Source organism: Uloborus diversus, chromosome 4, assembly GCF_026930045.1.
Source record: "Uloborus diversus isolate 005 chromosome 4, Udiv.v.3.1, whole genome shotgun sequence".
Lineage (NCBI taxonomy): Eukaryota > Metazoa > Arthropoda > Arachnida > Araneae > Uloboridae > Uloborus > Uloborus diversus.
Genome location: NC_072734.1, coordinates 67,983,808 through 68,001,457, shown reverse-complemented (window position 1 = coordinate 68,001,457; position 17,650 = coordinate 67,983,808). Strand labels below are relative to the sequence as shown.

The window sequence follows — 17,650 nt, the reverse complement described above, 5'->3', positions numbered from 1 at the left end:
CACATTCATTTTTACCCTATTTCCAGGATTCCGAGATAATATTTTCAAAAAATGTTGAAGAAAATATCATTCCGATTGTCATATCAAAATAAAACACTTCATAACACTTTGCTTTTAATTTTGCTCTTCATTGCAAAACTTTAAATGAGAATAAAAAGTTGTGGGAACTTCATTAATCGGAAATTAGGGGTTTGAGGAATTCCTCATGTAATGATAGTAGGACCGCATTTACATCCGGGACACTGGTGAGATACTTCAGTTATGGCGGCGATGTATTGGTTTTAAGTATTAAAAGTTTTCCCTCAACTCTTGAAAATCAACATTGTTTTGCTTTTTATTGTAACCTTAATATCAGAGTTGATGGTATTAAATGTACCTTAATATTAAAAAAACATGCAGAATGTAGCTCACAATTCAAATTGTGATAGGCCTAGTGATAGTGAAACAAATGAGATTGGCCAAGACCATTCTGGCTCCTCGTCACCTTTAAGTGGAAATATAAACGTAGAAAGGGGACCAAGCGTCGCAACATTACAAGCTCAATACATGGCTGAATTATCAGAAAGTGAAGAAGATGATGTTTCCGACGTAAGTGCAGTAAGTGCTGAAATGTATCAAAAATTTGTTTTGTTGTTCTTTAAATACGTATGACTCCGTAGACTTGAGCTATTCCACTCCCATTGTATGCTAAACATTGAAAGGCATTTAATATTTCTTATAGCAAGGTATTTAACTTGATTATATTAAATATTATTGATACCGATTGTGTACTTTCAATGGAACTGATTTAAAATATATATGCCATTGACTTCCTTCTACGTACATAAGTTTTTGAGCTCATATAGTTGGGGTCAAAAATACAATAATTCTTCTGGCAGCGATTGCGTTTGATTGGGTGTAATATTTTCGCAATTGAACATTCATTTGAAGATTTAAAAACTAATACATGGCATTTGAGTATAATACGGAGTTTGTTTTTTGTTTTTTATTGATATTTTATGTGTTCTCCAACTGTGATCAATTTAGTAAAAAGAAAAGAAAAATTTAAATACCTCGTTGGTTTTGATTATGCATGTATTTTTTTGATGTATGAAACTCTGTTTTTATTCTTGCTCAACAGAGAAATTTGCTGCTGAGGTTATGAGTTAATGACTTAGATTCCTGAGGGAAAAAATAAAACTTTTTTTTTCGATTTCGTGATCAATTTTTTTTCAAGTTAAGTATTTTATTGTGTTTTATGAAATGAACAGTCCCATTTTTTTTCACTGAAACAAAGCTGTTACACATTTCCTCTTATTCATTTCAATCATTGTTTTGATAAAAAATCGAACGTCTATTTGTATGAAGCACTTCTTTGTTTTTCACAAATCATGACTAATCTTTCTGTCAAAAGTCATGGGAATTTTGCTCTTGGCGATTTTATATGTACCTTCCCCCCTCATTAATTTTCAAATTGCACTAAACATGCACAGAGTGCTATAGCATTTTACGATCATTTAAAAATAACAAAGTGCATTTTTTATCAAATTATGTGTGTGTGAAGATAATCTGAAGGATTTGACAATGTGCTATGGGTATTTTATGAACTGAAATGGTGTGTTCTTTTAAACTTAGTTAATTATTTTATCTGAGAATACAAATGTAGAGAAACATATGATAATAAACTCTCTCCAGGGGTCGGCTTGGTCGGCTTAAGTTCTTATTTTTTAGGTCCGCTTTTTGTGAAGAAAAATTTTTGTGAACTTTTTTCTCGTGAAAAAAGAACTATTTTTTAGGCAGTTTTTTATGCATATTTCTTTTTTGTTTATAAAATCCTATCTTTTCATATACAGCATGTTTAACTATCACTAATCTGATCTGAAATCCCTTTGGCCTAATGGACATTACTGAGAATGATTTGGAAAGCAGGATATTTTTTTACTTTCTACTAAATGTTTTGCTTTCAGACGAATTGATTGAGCTTAAAACGGATGAAAGAACTGTTTTTACAAATTAAATTTTGTAAATGGTCAAATTTTAAGGTTTGAAATTTTGTGAAGTGGCCTCTTATGATATAGTGAAAAGGCTGAAAAGCAGACTAATTTGCATCTGAATATACCCCTACTGTTGGTCTTTTTTGTGCAGTAAGGATCAAAGAATTTTATTTTAAGTCATAGATGATATAATTTTACACAGAATAAAACTGGAATTCCTAGAGTTCAAAAACTCTGACCCTTCTCTTAATTTATTGTCAGTAAATAGTTTTCACAAAATGTCATTTTTAAATGAATTTCAGTAAGCTTTGAAAGTAAATATAGGAAATAAATATTGAAGAACACTTCATCAGCATATTCCATGTTTTAGCCAATTGGTCATATTTTTAACTTCAATGCTTTTTTGAAATGAAAATACAATGCGTTAGTCATACATGCTTAAAGAATTCTTCACTGCTAGGAGACTTGCATATGCATATGGCATAGTATGCATTTTCATTCCAGATTTTTTCATATAATAAATTTTGGCAGGCCCATCATTTAGTGTGTGTATGGGGAAGGGAGAGCAATTTCCCTCTGAGAAATAAACATAAAAGTGGGCCGGGTTTTGTTGTTTTCTGATTTGTTTGCATTGCAAATGTACCCTTTGCCCCACACACCAGAAGACCAAGATAATATAGATGAACACACAAATGGTTCACAGAAAATTTTCCAAGTTTGCAGAAAATTTTGATATTTTTTAAACAAATTTCTGTAATATTACAGTCGAGTCTCGAAAGTTCAAGGTTCCACTTAATCCGACTTGTAGTAGCTAAAAAACTGATTTTCATTAAAATTTGAAAACAGAATTTTATTTTCAGTGAGATACCGCCCTGTTGTACTGTATTGTTGCAGTAAAACTTATTAACTACATTCAGTGTAAAAATTAAAATACATAATTAAAAGGTACATTTAATGAAATTGGTTTCAACAACACTAGCCCTAAGTGGTACGAAATATTCATTATCTACAAATATATGAATTAAGAAAAGCCTTGGAGATGATAACTCAATACTTAAAATTGATTGATTTGCCACAAAAAAACGGTCTAACATTCCGTTTTTGGATGATCCGATTGCTATTAAAAATAGTGCACAACTTGATGCCACATGAGTTGCATATACGAATAGGCATATACAGTAGGCGCCGCTTAATGTGATCACTTTAAGACACACACAGTTTGACAATAATAACCGAATGATAACAATAAGCAAAAGGAAGAAGCGAGAAGAAGGTTCTTTGCAGTAGTCCTTATTGCATTATAGGGCATGCTCGGGTCACGTAAATGGTGCATTGGAGCCCTGCTTAACTAACTGATATGCCAATTCGTTGCCCACAATGTCACTATGACCAGGAACCCAGTAAAGGGAAACCCTATTACTGCCAGCTAGTCTTGCTAGTGCATTATAGCACTCCCAAATGGTTTTGGTAGAGAAGCAGTCTCAATTGAGAGCTTTCTACACAGCTTGGCTATCAGAGAATATTCGGATAACCTTCCCGCTTATGCCTCATTCTAGGCAGTTATTTACACAAGCCAATATGGCCAAGATACAATATAAGAATGCACGCACATGTATATAGATGTCACAGAAAACTTGTCGAAATGGATTCGGGCACAGTCAAAATATATATTTTTATTGCCTACAAATTTTCACACATAAATACGTACGAACATCTTGAATATTTAAAGCTAAAATTCGTTTAGACGAAATTAAAATGGAAATTTATGTTGAAATCTGAGTGATAAATTTTTCCTGAAGACCATACTTCCTTTTCTAGACACATTCTAGAAAATGTGTAATTCTCTCTCTAGTGTCTCTCCTCCTTATGTTGTCCAAATAATATAAATTTTTAATCTGAAAGAATTTTTCCAGATAAACTGAGTTTTCAGTAATCCGAGGTGACGTGAGTCCCGATTACCTCGGGTTTTTGAGACTCGACTACTGTAATTCTTTTTTTCATGAACAACAAATGTTGATATCCGATTTTGAGCTACCCCAATGAATAATATTAAAAGGAGTAAATATAATTGAAAAAACATTCTGATTGCATAATAGTACTCGGCTCACTTTCAAGTTAAAATTTTTTCTGTTAGTCGAGGTCGCAATATAAGGCTCTGTAAGAGTACCGCGTTTCTTGACAGAAAATTTTTAAGAACTCATTTGAGTTTGCAAACAGTTTTAAGTTTTATCTAGATCTGCCGAGCCATAAAAGATTTGAAATGACAGGCCTCAATTTTGGATTTACTTAGGTATGTGGGTGGAATGCTAACTAAAATTTATGGAATGTTAAATGTAATTCATTATTTGAATAATTGTTTTGCATAAAATCCTACTTGTAATGTTTGATTGGAGTGCGAAGTGTATGTATGTACTAAATACATTTTATAGGAAAGAACGACAAAATGCCAAAACTCATAATTATTTTCTTAAATCAGGAATAGTTGATCACCTGATCAACCTTGGTTTAAACTGTACGGTTTAAACCAAGTGGTTTTTTTTTTAAAAAAACCATGTGTTTTTTTCAAAAATGTTTTTTTTTTTGGAAAACTTCATTGCTTTCCCGCACATGTTTTCATAAATTTTACATATTATTGCAAAGAGTAAAATCTAATTGATGCAAAGTAACTAGCAAAGTTTTATAGAAAAATAACAGATTTAATAAATTTAGAAATTTATATTTTTTAAGGTAATGCAAATTTGATAAATAGTTTTTTCTTTTCTAAAATCAATTCAGCATTCCTATTAGATACATAAATATACAAGGCAGACCAACTAAGTTTTTATAAAATTACATGGCGGAAAAATTCAAGTAGCTCTTTTTTTTGTTCAATTATTATTTTTTTTCAGTCTTTTGCATTTCAAAATAGTCCAAAAAGCATATTTTAATCAAAACTTCATTTATTACCTAATTTGCTTGACTACTTAAGATTTATTGAGATAAATTATGTACCATATTGAAGCGATGTGCACTCTATATAATTTTAACGCTAGAATATTTAAATGAAAAGAGGAAAAAAAATAACTAAGTCCTAGAACATTTAGAGTAGGCTGCACTTTTTGCATCCCCAATAAAGGATGCAGTCAGAGCAAGAAAAGAAAAGTATACATTTTTGAAAACAGAAAGTATTTGTGTAACTCGGTGCTCTTATAAAAAATTTAATGCCAAATTTTCTCCATTCAAAGAATTTTTTTTTTATCCCAATATAATAAAAGACGTCTCCATGTATAAATGGTGCAAGAATCAATAAACATTAATTTTTATGACAGTCTTCATTACTCAATATGTTAAAACAGTATTTTTGTACTGAGGCTTTTAATTAAAAAAAAATCTCTTTGATAAAAAAATTGTATTCCTAAATGCATTAAACCAGGATAAATACATAACGTCGATGGAAAACATAATGATTTTCTTAAAACCTGCTTGTCCTGTTTCTACAATTGTTGTCACCAGGGGTGCCCACTAGGGTGGAAGGAATTTTTTTTTTAATTTTCATTTTGCCTTAGTGTGGAAAAGTTGACTTTTTATGTAAATAAGATGTAAAAAAAATATGAAAAATATTGAAGCACGTCTTGAGGTGCCGCAAGTACGATAAAGTTTTGCAAAATTGCAATTTTGTCTACATTTTAACATTTTTGAAAAAAAAAAAAAAAAAAAATATTTATGCTTCAAATTCTGTCAAAAAGCAATTTTATGCTCAAAAGACCATACACATACAATATATGTATTTTTTTTTTGTCGTTCGGATTATGTCTTGAGGTGAAGCAAAAGCGAAGAAGTTCCGTGAAAACGCACTTTTTCCCGATTGCACTGGCATCTGGAAGCATGAGTCACTGCAGCAGAGGATGTTTAGAGGGGGCGGGAATGGTCATCAGTGATTTGTGTGAGGGGGATCAAGCTCGTATCAGGTGTCAATCTCTTTGTCGAGTTCAGTTGAAAGATCAGTTGAGTTAGCGAGTTAGCGTCTATCTAAAACAGAGTAACGTAAAATTTTGTAAGTTGGCGAGTTTCTTTATTGGGAGTTGTGAGTTACAATGGCTCAGTCAAAACAAGTGCAGACGAGACAAATGTGGGAATGTCCTATTTTTGGGAGCTTTAGCGATTTGAATGAAGTTTTACTTCCTATGTACGAAGCAGGGTTGGCAAGGTTTTGGACACTACGGTAAAAACCATGGTAAAAACCCTGATTTTTACCATCCTGTCCAAAACCCTGGTGTCCAAAACTGTCCGAAAGTGTCCAAAACTATATTTTAAGAAAAATAGTATTGTGTGAGAAAACATCAAAAAACAGCATAAAATGTATCAAAGTAATGTTTTATATTGAACATTTATTCAATGAGAACATTCAACTTACTTATGCAGCTGATTTTAATCTAGTTGCATAGGAGTTGAATTCTTGATAAAAATTTCAATTTTTATGAATAAGTTTATTTATTTTTGATAATAGGAACAAAATTTCTCTATGTTTATGCATGTGTGCAAATGAAAGCAGGGTTGGCAAGGTTTTTACCATCCTGTTCAAAACCCTTGTGTCCGAAAATGTCCAAAACTATTTTGTGAGAAAATATCAAAAACAGAACAAAAAGTGTCAAAATTACTTTATTGACTATTTAATATATTTATTCAATGTGAACATTCAGGTATAAATATATATATAACTTATTTATGCAGCTGATTTTAATCTAGTTAAGTAGAAATTAAATTCTTCATTAAAAATTTCAATTTGTATGCAGGAGTTTTTTTTTTTTTTTGCATAAACTAAATTTTTTGACATTTATGCATGTGTGCAAAAGAAAGTGTTCAAAATATAGTGCAATAATTGACTTAAATGCAATAAATTACAATTTTTTTTAGTTACAGAACGTATATTAAAAACCTAAACTAAAAAAAGAATAGCACAAGTTTTATAATATAAGTGTTTAATCATCAATTTCTTGTTCTTTAATCTAAGATTTGAAAAATGATTTTTGTTAAAAAATCATGTAAAACTTATTTGCAAAAACCATTTAAAAAAATTAGCTTTTTTCTTGCACCTAAATATTGCACATTTAATAATATTCCTTTACGTTATGAATGGAACTGAAATTAGTTGTCTTGGTAGTGTTGAATTTCCTTTCATAACTCTACCAACTGTGTTAAATAAGTTTTTGTGAAAAAGTTATTGGCATTTTTTTTTAAGTAAAATGTTTTTTAAATGAACATTTTGAAGAAAAATATTATCAAATACTGATTAATTAAACCTCACTAATATCTTTATTTATGCATCATGAATATTGCAGTGAAAACGAATTGATTAGATTAGATTACACCCCTTCAACTTTAACATAGTTTTGGACAGTTTAAGGCAGTTTCGGACACTTTTGGACAGTTTTAGACAGTTTTGGACGGTAAAAACCACCTGTCCTGTCCTAAACCAGTTTTGAACAGTCCAAAACCCAACCCTGGTACGAAGATGTAATGAAATGTTACTGTTTCATTAGACACGTCCTAAAAAGTGTGACTGGAAAGGATCCTTCTGTGAGTGAAATATCTATGACTTTAGTTTACACACATTTGGTCAAGAGCTTCTATTCCTGTTGTCTCTAACCAAAGAATTTCAGATATGATAAAAAATTATCATAAGAAATGTAGGAATTTGCAGAAATCTAAAAAAAGAAGAAAGTGTGAGTCCATCTTCCTAAAGTTTAAAGAAGAGTCTAAACGTTAGTTTGACATTGCTGCCTGTAAGTATCAAAACTTTGATGCTTGTGTATGTAAAAAAGAAAAAAAAGTACCAGGTTTAGAACAAACGTTCTTAAAAGACCAACGCTCTGCGAGGAAAATGGTTATCAGTAACGTTGATAGAGTAACTACAAGCGCCTTGCAGAAGAGAGTAGAGACGTACCGAGTACTCGGTAACTACTCGGTACTCGGCCAATTTGCCAAGTACTCGGTACTCGGCCACATTTTGATCAGATACTCGGCTAATACCGAGTAGTTGCAAAAAATTGAATATTGTCCAAGACAAATATTAAAATTTATAAAAAAGCGCAAGCATATTTAATATTCTGCAATCATTTACAAGTAAATTTTAAATTTTGAGAATAATGAAGTTTTTAATGCTTTAATGGAATAAATCTTTATTTTAATGTCCCCAAAGTTAATAAAACTTATTTATTAAAAATTGTGGAAAAAAGGTAAATATAAAAAATACAGAATTTTTACATTAAAAATAGATTTTTGCTAGAAATAAAAATTAGTTATAAGAAATATAAAAATTCCTTTGCTTAAAAAAAAGGGAAATAAAACAACGTTAAAAGCATAGTGCAGGAACACTGCAGACATGTGTTTTGGCGTTACAGGGAATTTCCTTTTTCAATGCACAAAATGTGAGCTTGTAGATTTAAAGGCATCCAACAAAAGTCGGAATTTTTTGTCGAATGTCTTAACATTCTTTAGCTCACATTTTATGCACTGATAAAGACATTTCTTATAATGCAGAAACATGTGTGTGCAGTGTTCCTGCATATTTGCTTTTAAAAATTATTTATGTTTGGCGGACTAGAACTAAAATAGATTGGTATAGTTTGTCTTAATTCCAACTTGATTAATCATATCTTTTATTTATTTATTTTTAATTTTAAAAAGAAATAATTTTTGATTTTTGTTTTGAATTTAAATTTTTGTAAAATTTTTGGCATAAACAAAATTTTTTAAATAATGCGAAATTAAATTTCAGCAGGAGTTTAGTTTTAAAAACTTTTATATGGACAAAGAAGTCTATACTACCATTCCAATAAGTTCAAAATTGATCACGTGTGTGTCAGTGGTTCTTCTTAAAACATAATTGGTACTTGTTAACTCGGCCGAGTAGTGAAATGCTGAGTACTCGGCCGAGTAGTGAAAGGCCAAGTACTCGGTACTCGGCCGAGTAGTGAAAGGCCGAGTACTCGGTACTCGGCTACTCGGCCAAAGTGCTACTCGGTATGTCTCTAGAAGAGAGCAGTGAGAAAAGCAAAGAACAAGAAAGGCAGTCTAAATTTAAACAAGTAGGGGCAACTATTATTTGTGTAAGAAAAACTAATAATGAAGATAGTGATAACGTTGAAATAAAAGAGAAGAAAGACTCGATTTTCGAAGAGCATCAGTGCTTATCACCAGAAGAGGAAAACCAGCCAGACCCTTTATTTGTACAAGATGATTTTAATCTACCAGGCCCTTCAAAACAAAACAAAGGGATAAAGAAAAGCTCTCAAATGCATATTAAATTGCCATCTGTAGCTTCTATTTGTGATCGCACAGGGATATCCGATAGAGCTGCAGCAGCTGTAGCTAGTGCGACTTTACAGGATTTAGGTTTAATCACATAGGATGACAAAACCAAAGTAAAAGACAGAATGAAAATTAGACCTGCGAGAGCAAAAAATCGAAGAGATCTCATTGATGACAATCCTAGTCAGACAACCAGAAACAGAGGTTTGTTTTTTGATGGACGAAAAGACAAAACATATACAAGAAAAGAAAGGAACAAAGTTTTACAAGAAAGTTATCTCAGAAGAGCATGTTTTGTTAGTAGGAGAACCAAATTTAGAGTTTTTAGATCACGTGACACCTTCATCTGGCACTGCAAAAGACATAGCAAATAGTATACTTGAATATATTGGAGACAGAGAAAAAACACACAACTTCTAAACTTTACAGCTATTGGATATGATGGAACTGTAATAAATACTGGAAGTAGTAATGGTGTGATCACTTTGATAGAAAATACAATAGGAAGACCTTTGCAATAGTTAATTTGTGTGCTCCATTTAAATGAGCTGCCTTTGCGCCACCTCTTCTGCTATTTAGACGGCAAAACGAAAGGACCAAACCAATTTAAAGGCGAAATAGGGCAACAGTTGGAAACCTGTTCTAATCTTCCTGTGATTACTTTCTTACCTATTGAAAATAACCTTCCTCTTTTTGAGAACATACAGGACATTAGTACAGATCAGAAATATTTATTAGAGATGTGTGTCGCTGTATCAAGTACTTGCTCACTAGATTTATCTTCAAGGAACCTGGGAAAACTTGCTCATTCCAGATGGCTTACATTCGCAAATCGCATACATCGATTGTACGTGGCAACTGAAAATCCGACTGTAAATCTCAAGATCCTTGCTCAGTACATTGTTAAAGTGTATGCTCCTGTGTAGTTTAACATTAAATTAAAACCTTCTTGTACTTACGGCTCTAGACATTTATTTGAGATTATCTCATATTCACGATATCTCTCCCATGATTTTAAGAATGTAATAGACCCGGTCATACAAAGAAATGGATACTTTGCTGCAACAGAAAATCTCCTTTTGGCTATGCTATGTGACAAGCGCAGGAATGTAAGAGAACTTGTATTACGACGTGTGTTGAAAGCAAGAACACAAAGTCAAGGCGGATTAGAAAGTTTAAAGTTCTACAAATAAACTTTGTTGCCAAAGATTTCATTGATATGATCTCATGGGGTGAAAATGACATAAGTGAACCCCCCTTGGTAAAACATGTGTCTAGTAACTCCCTCAAAGATTTTATACAAAAAGCATCAAAAACTCAATCAGAAAGTCAAATGAACCCAATTATAGACTTTCCGCGGATCCCTTGCCACACGCAAGCAGTAGAAAGAGTTGTGAAACTTGTAACAGAAGCGGCTCCAAACGTATGTGGTTCAGACGGCTATATAAGAGCAAAAATTGACTCGCGTGAGGACAGGCCATTATTTGATACAAAAAAAGTTAAATGTGTCAAAGAAGTAGATACTAACATCGTGCATTGACTTGAACATTTATTTACGATCACTAAGGATACTTTAAATGGTAAAAATTGAGTTTTTTATAGTCTTTTACAGTACATTATGATTTTTTTTTCAAATTATATTTTGCAATTAATATTGTTTTCCTAATCTAATGCTTAAAAAATGTATTTACTATCATCTTTTGTAACATTATATGCAGTAGGAAATTATAAAAAGTAATCTAGTTTTTTAATGAAAATTTTGTTTATTATCAAACTTCAAGCTCATTGCGGCACCTCAAGATGTTGTAGTAAAGCAAAGAAATTTTTTCTCCTTTTTGATCTTCAATGACAGCTTTTCCCTCCTATGGCAAAAAAAAAAAAAAAAATGAGGCCATTTTCGTTCCACCCTAGTGCCCACCTGGGAGGGGGGGGGGGGGTCATGACTCAGATTGCGCAATTGAAATTTTTAGGGGGGTGTTTTGAGGGGTATTTTTCTTATTTGGGGGAGTTTTTTGCGATGTTGAGGGGGTGCGCCTTTGCCCTTAGGGGAGGTGGGCACCCCTGGTTGTCACTGATACATTAGGTAAATAAATTACATGATCTGTAATCTTCAAACAAAATGTGCTTTGATCTTTTTATCTTTAAAGTTCTGTAATGTACATCAGACTTGTGATTCATTTGTAGATACTGCAAAATACATTCCATGTTTAAGAATGCGTGATTTTAATTTTATTTTTTTTAAAGCTTATTTATTGTAGATAGTCATGATTAGGAGGAAATTAATTTACAAGAATTTATTCCTGGTTATTTGTTCTCAATGTCTGAACTATCACAGTAAATTATTTCTTTGATTATTTATACCAAGGCCCATTTAAGTATTGCATTTTTTATAATAATTAAAGGTTTTGAAACAATATTCTCCCATAGAAATCTCTTTGTATGAGAAAATGAAATTACAAGGTTTTACTCTTAATTATTTAATTAAATACAAAGAAATGAGGTACAAATAAGAATATTAAACATTCCCTAACAATTTATAAAATCTTCATGATTTTACTAAACTGTTATTTTCTTATTTTTAAATTATTTCTTTATTACATGCAGTAGTTCTGCCTCAGCTCTGGCTTATTGGTGATAATGTATTATTTTTTTAAGTAATTGAATAAATGTTTTTATTTCTTGAATAGGTTGACTCATTTATATTGGAACAAGGAGTGGATGATGAAAATGATTTTGGGAACAACTTTTTATTGCAGGACCCAACTGATGGTCGGTTTGATGCGGAAACTCAGTGTCGTTTGGAAGCATTATTAGAAGCAAGTGGGTCTATTCTTCAAGATGAGCAATTGGAATCTATTTATTCTGCTGGTACTTCCTATGCCAGTTAGTATATTTTCGAAAAATATTTCTGCATTTTCTTATAAATTTCTATTAAAAAACTATTGTTCCGTTCAAAAAAGGGGGAAAAAAATGTTTGTCATGTCTGCAACGTAGCGAACATGACCAGTAAAAAAAAAAAAGTATAGTAATTATAAAAATGAAGATTTTCTTTTCATCATAAGGCTGTTGAAAAGGCAATAGATAGAAAAAATACAATTATCAAAAAAAAAAAAGTCCCTGACCGACCAGTTTGCACTTCGACTTTTGGGGCATCACTCTGTCGTTTTTTTACCAGACCAATTCAGTAGCCTTTTCTACTTGGTTTATGTAAACTTTGCCTTTAAAAGAGTAACAAAATATTAGTTTTAAATAAGGCATGTTCTTCTGAGAAGTGCAGCCATTTGAAAGGGCTTTATAAAATAAAAAGTAGTAATAAAAATGCTGAAGAGAATCAATAATTGCTGTTGGCTTTCAACCACTTAACACTTTCTGCAGAGTATTATTGTATTAATCAGTGGTGCATTTACCATGTTGGAATAGGAGGGTCCTCACGTCATAGTGGCTCCGAAGGGTATCTTCAGAGGCAGATTAAAAATGTCATAAGTAGTTTTGCTCATCTCAAAGGAGCCTCGAAATTTGAACTGCGACGGGCCTCCAAGCCTTTCAATCTGCCTCTGGTATTATTGCAAGAGCTTAGTTGGCATTTGTATTGTGTGTACAACTTAATCCCTCCAACGGCTCAAGATACTGAAAAAAAAGAGGGAAAAAACTATTACTAAGATTTATTAACAGTGCAAATAAAAACTTCTAGCCTTTGGCGCCCTAGATTTTGTTGCAGGGGGGGGGAGGGGGCAAAATTTATAGATCCGGGTCTGTAGAGTAGCACATTAGTAACTGCATACCAACCAGCGTGAATTTAGGAAGAGTATTTTCAATTTGCAGGACAATTGTGCACTGAAATGGGTTCCCGATTTCTCTATTTAATATTTGTTCGCAATAAATTTTCGTAATTAATTCACTTTTTGCACACAGTTGTGAAATATGGCAGCGAAACAATGCAGTATGACCTCGATGAAACCATTGTCAAGGGACTTGAAAAAGTTATCGTTAAATCAAGGATAGTGTTAAAGCGAGGAGCATATATATTCAATGCAGTTGAATCCGCACCAGTGAAAAATATCATTAAATTGAGGAAATCGTTAAATCAAAGTTATACTGTATGTCTTTGATATTTTTTGAGAAATTTCTAATGCTGGTATTAAGATCAGTATTCTGTTTTAAAAATACCGAATATGCTTATATTGCATGTTCAGTTCGATATTGCAATCCCTACACCTCCTATACCAGTTAATTGCATTGCTGCAACAAAAAAAGAACATTTCTCATTAAAGCGGCAACATTCCTTCTTAAAGCACCCTATATTAAAACATAAAAGCTCTGCATATTTTTTAGTCATCAATTATACAGTTGCAATTAGAGATGCACATAATGCCTTATTTTATTAATTACTGAATATTCATTGGAATAACAAATATCTGGTTAAATATTTTATCTGGTTTAAAATCCTAAATTTATCATTATTTAAGGTATATAATTAATTTAAACTAAATTAAAAATGAAACATCATTCCAATCTTTCATTGTAACTACAGTTTAAAAAAAGCTGCCAAATATTTTAATTTAAAAAAAGAAGACTTTTAAAAGAAACTATGCAAAATAGGGTACTATGTTTTATCAAATAAGCCTAGAATGTTTAATTTAATTCAATATAGTTCAATTGTTTTGCTATTGTACAATCTTATACTTCTCTTTGTAGTGGTCTTAAATTCTTTCTCTTTGATTCTTAGGGCATCCATCATATTGTAGCTCTAAGTACAGTAGGACACCAAAAATCCACAACCCTGAAATCCACGAGTCCCTAGAACCCGGTTTTACACCTGAACGCATACAGTCGGATGTAGAGTATTGTAAGTAAACAACTATTTTAGCTGTAATAGTATTTTTTTTAGAAAAAGTGCTATTTATTTAAAAAATAAAATATTGCATTAGAGGGATCCTAACTAATCCTTTTTCCCTCTAGAAGTCCTTTTTTTCAAGTCACTAAAAATTCACTTTTTTGGAACCTGGTCCTTTTTATTTTCTCTTTCCTTGCAAATTTCAGTTTCATTTTGAATTTTCCTGACCTCTTTTATCTATTTGAATTTTTTTATAAATAGGAATGTGTTGTTCATCGCTCTTTCAAGATATTTTTTGTAAATTTTAAATGAAATGGGGCATTACGGTTTGAATTCAAAACTATTGGTTAAGTGTAATAAATTCATTCTACATGGTTTCTTGTTCTAAGCAAAAGTAGTTTTAATAAAAAACCATTTTGACACCTCAAGTCAAATAGTGTTTTTCGCAATCACCGATTGCGATGGGACCCTAATTGTTGAGTTTCTTGTTTCTAAAAATGGAAATGGAGAAGAAAGATTTGGACTCATATTATAGCTTGTGATTTTCTAGATTAAGTGATAAAAAAACATATCCATAAGAAAAGAAATAGTCATTAGGATGCAGTGATCCAGTAATAAAGATCTGGTTATTATGACAAATTTGTACCTGTATACTCATTTGATTGAATTTACAGTGTATACATTTGTGATATTTTAAATTCTTATCAATCTGAAATGATAGGGATTAGTAATCTGGAAATTTTGTATTTGGATGTGCCTTATAAGTTCATCTATGTTGATGTTTTTCGTGGAAAAAACATAATTTTACTTCCCCCTCTTCTTTTTAAAGGTAAAGTCTGCTTAAGTTAAGCCTTAAATAAACGTAAACGATTTGCAATCATGGCGATGCAAATTAGTCCTCTTAATAAATATGACAAGCAACGATAAAATAAAAAAATTAAAAAACCCCGCCTGAGTCACAATTGTAGAATCAAGAGGGAAAATTGAAATTCCTTTTAAAAGCCTTATATTATTAAAAATCAAGTATTTTATTGGCTGTTAAATATAAACTGGCAACAGATAAAAATTTTTAAATCATTGCTTTTAATTTCCTTGTCGGCCAACAATGAATTTGGTTAATCAATTGCGTGAATAAAGGCTTAGCCGTAATTAAAATCTGCTTTAAAAAACATAATTCGAATTCCATGAAACATTGAAGTTCCAAACACATTCTATAAGAGGCGGAAGAAAATTCTCTTTGGTTTCGTATTAAATTTAAAATTTTTCAACTATGTTTTCACTGCAAAAATCACAAAAAACCTTTTTGAGGTTTTTAGTTATTATCTTCGTTGATTAATGTCATCCAGAGATGCAACCTAACTAAGAACACTCTCAATCAACTCTCCTTTCGAACAAAAAAAAGTTTTTAAAAATCGGTCCATCCGTTTAGGTGCTAGAATGCTACAGATACACAAACACACAGATACACAGACACATCAAACTTATAACCCCCTTCCTTTGTGTGTCGGGAGTTATAAACAACATGCTAGACTTATTCTTATTGTCATGGTAATCTGAAAAATCAGAGCAATATAAACTTTGGTGAAGTGAGGATAATAAGCAATTTGTGATAGCTAAACAAAAATCATCTAAAACTTATTCAGCATAGATACTTGTTCTAAGTGAAAGTAATTTTAGTAAAAAATAAATTTTTCAGCAGATTAATCGGCTAAAATTGGACTCTTATTTAGATCAGGGGATCCCAACCCTATGGTACTGAGTGTCACCTCAGCCGGGGTTAGTTAGGGGAGCTATGCTATATTCACTGTACAAAAGTAGTACCACGAAGTTGTCTTTGAAAATACAGCTGCTATGCAAACCATGAAGCCAGCAAAAGTGCAGGATTTTGATTATAAAGCTTATTTATTTGCACGATAATTAAATAGTATAATTTAATTATCGCTCTCTACCTCAGGAGTATATATACATCATAGAAATATTTTTAATAAATGCATTACCCAAATAATTTTATTCAAAATAATTTCCTATATATTTGTAGATATGCAAGATCTTGAATTCTCGGATGATATGTATGCAAATAAAGAGGTATTAAAAAGGCTGACTTCATCTGTCAATTGTGCGCTAGATGAAGCTGCTGCTGCCCTAAGTCACATGAGGCCATGGTTTGTATTATGTATTATTTTTTCTAACCTTAATTTAAAAAATATCTTTGGGAGCTAAACTGTATCCTTGATATGCTGCAGATTGTTTTGGAAATTTGGTTCGGGTAACAAATTTACTTGGTTCAAGCATATTTTTCTTTACAGTATCAAATGACGTCAAACCTAGTCTAAAACCCAAAAGCTAAATTTTCCTAAAGTATTTTGAAATTCAACCAAGCAGCAGCAATGATGCTAGGCAATGGTAGTGTAGACCTTGTAAAATGCTACACAGTACAATAGCTAATAAAAACCAATAGTAAAAAAAGTAGAATTTATAATAGTAAAATGCCTCACATATTCTACGCTAAGCAGTAGCTTAACAAGTTACCAAAGGTTATAAGCAAGTGTTTCAAACCTCTTGATCTTGTAGTAACTCAATTTTTGTAATACAATACATCCCATACCACACAATGTTGGGCTATACCTAATGATATAAATTGACTAACATAACTTCTTTACTTGCCACATGGAATTAAAAGGTTCAAGCTAAAGTGGAAGTAGTTACATACTACATTGTATTGCATTAAAAATCAGGATATTGGTTTAAAGTTGTATTTACAATGTTGAACAATATCATTTTTTTTTTCTTCTAAGTAGCAGGATTCTGGGATTATTCTATTTCAGATTTGCAAAATTTCACTTTTATGATTGTTATTTTTAGAAAAAAGAAAGATACATGAATTTAAAAAAAGATTATGACCTTAAATTTTAATGTAATGAACCTGATTTTGTAATGGTTTTCATTTTTAAAAGTGCACTAGAGGACCCGACAGACGTTGTTCTGTTCAAGCTTTGTAAATTGAAAAGTTGAAAAATTTTAATAAACTATCAAGTATTTGAACCTTTTTGTTGAAAAAAAAAGTAGAAAGAAAATGTTTTAAGCTGCTTGGTATCAGAATGCATATATTTATAACAACTTGCTTTGTCGTTCCTTCATCCATACTGAAAAGAATAAAATTCATCCTCAGATATTAAGTGTAAAAAACTAACTACCCATCTAAAACAAACGGCAGATATCGCTGCAATGTCCCCCATATGAAAAAGAATACAACAATCGAAAGGATATCGTTTAAAAAAATGAAGAAACAGTTCCCTAAATAAGCGAAAACTTTTCACCCCCACCCCCCACCGATGTAAAATAAACATTCTTCAACTAACATGACTAAACACTCTCTAAAAATCAAAAACAACTCTTTGCAATTTAAAATATTTTGCCCATGGGTGCAAGACATGGATCTTAGACAAAATTTTCGAGACGGAGGTCGGGACGGAAAGAAATTCGATGACTGCCGTCCAGCCCGAAAAATTTTCGTTTCTGAAGTTTTAAGAACTCTGTTTTGGGCTATAATTGG

At 31.7% G+C, this 17,650-nt stretch overlaps 1 protein-coding gene across 1 annotated transcript in view; it reads left to right on the top strand.

Annotated features, from left to right (window-relative positions):
• Positions 1-236: 236 nt before the first annotated feature.
• The window catches only part of LOC129220511 (ankyrin repeat domain-containing protein 17-like), a 159,884-nt gene continuing 142,470 nt past the window's right edge, over positions 237-17,650 (top strand). Inside the window, exons 1-4 of the mRNA XM_054854939.1 lie at positions 237-597; positions 11,951-12,146; positions 13,990-14,109; positions 16,136-16,259. Coding sequence (XP_054710914.1) covers positions 394-597; positions 11,951-12,146; positions 13,990-14,109; positions 16,136-16,259 — 644 coding nt within the window. The 5' untranslated portion in view covers positions 237-393. The remainder of the gene's footprint in view (positions 598-11,950; positions 12,147-13,989; positions 14,110-16,135; positions 16,260-17,650) is intronic.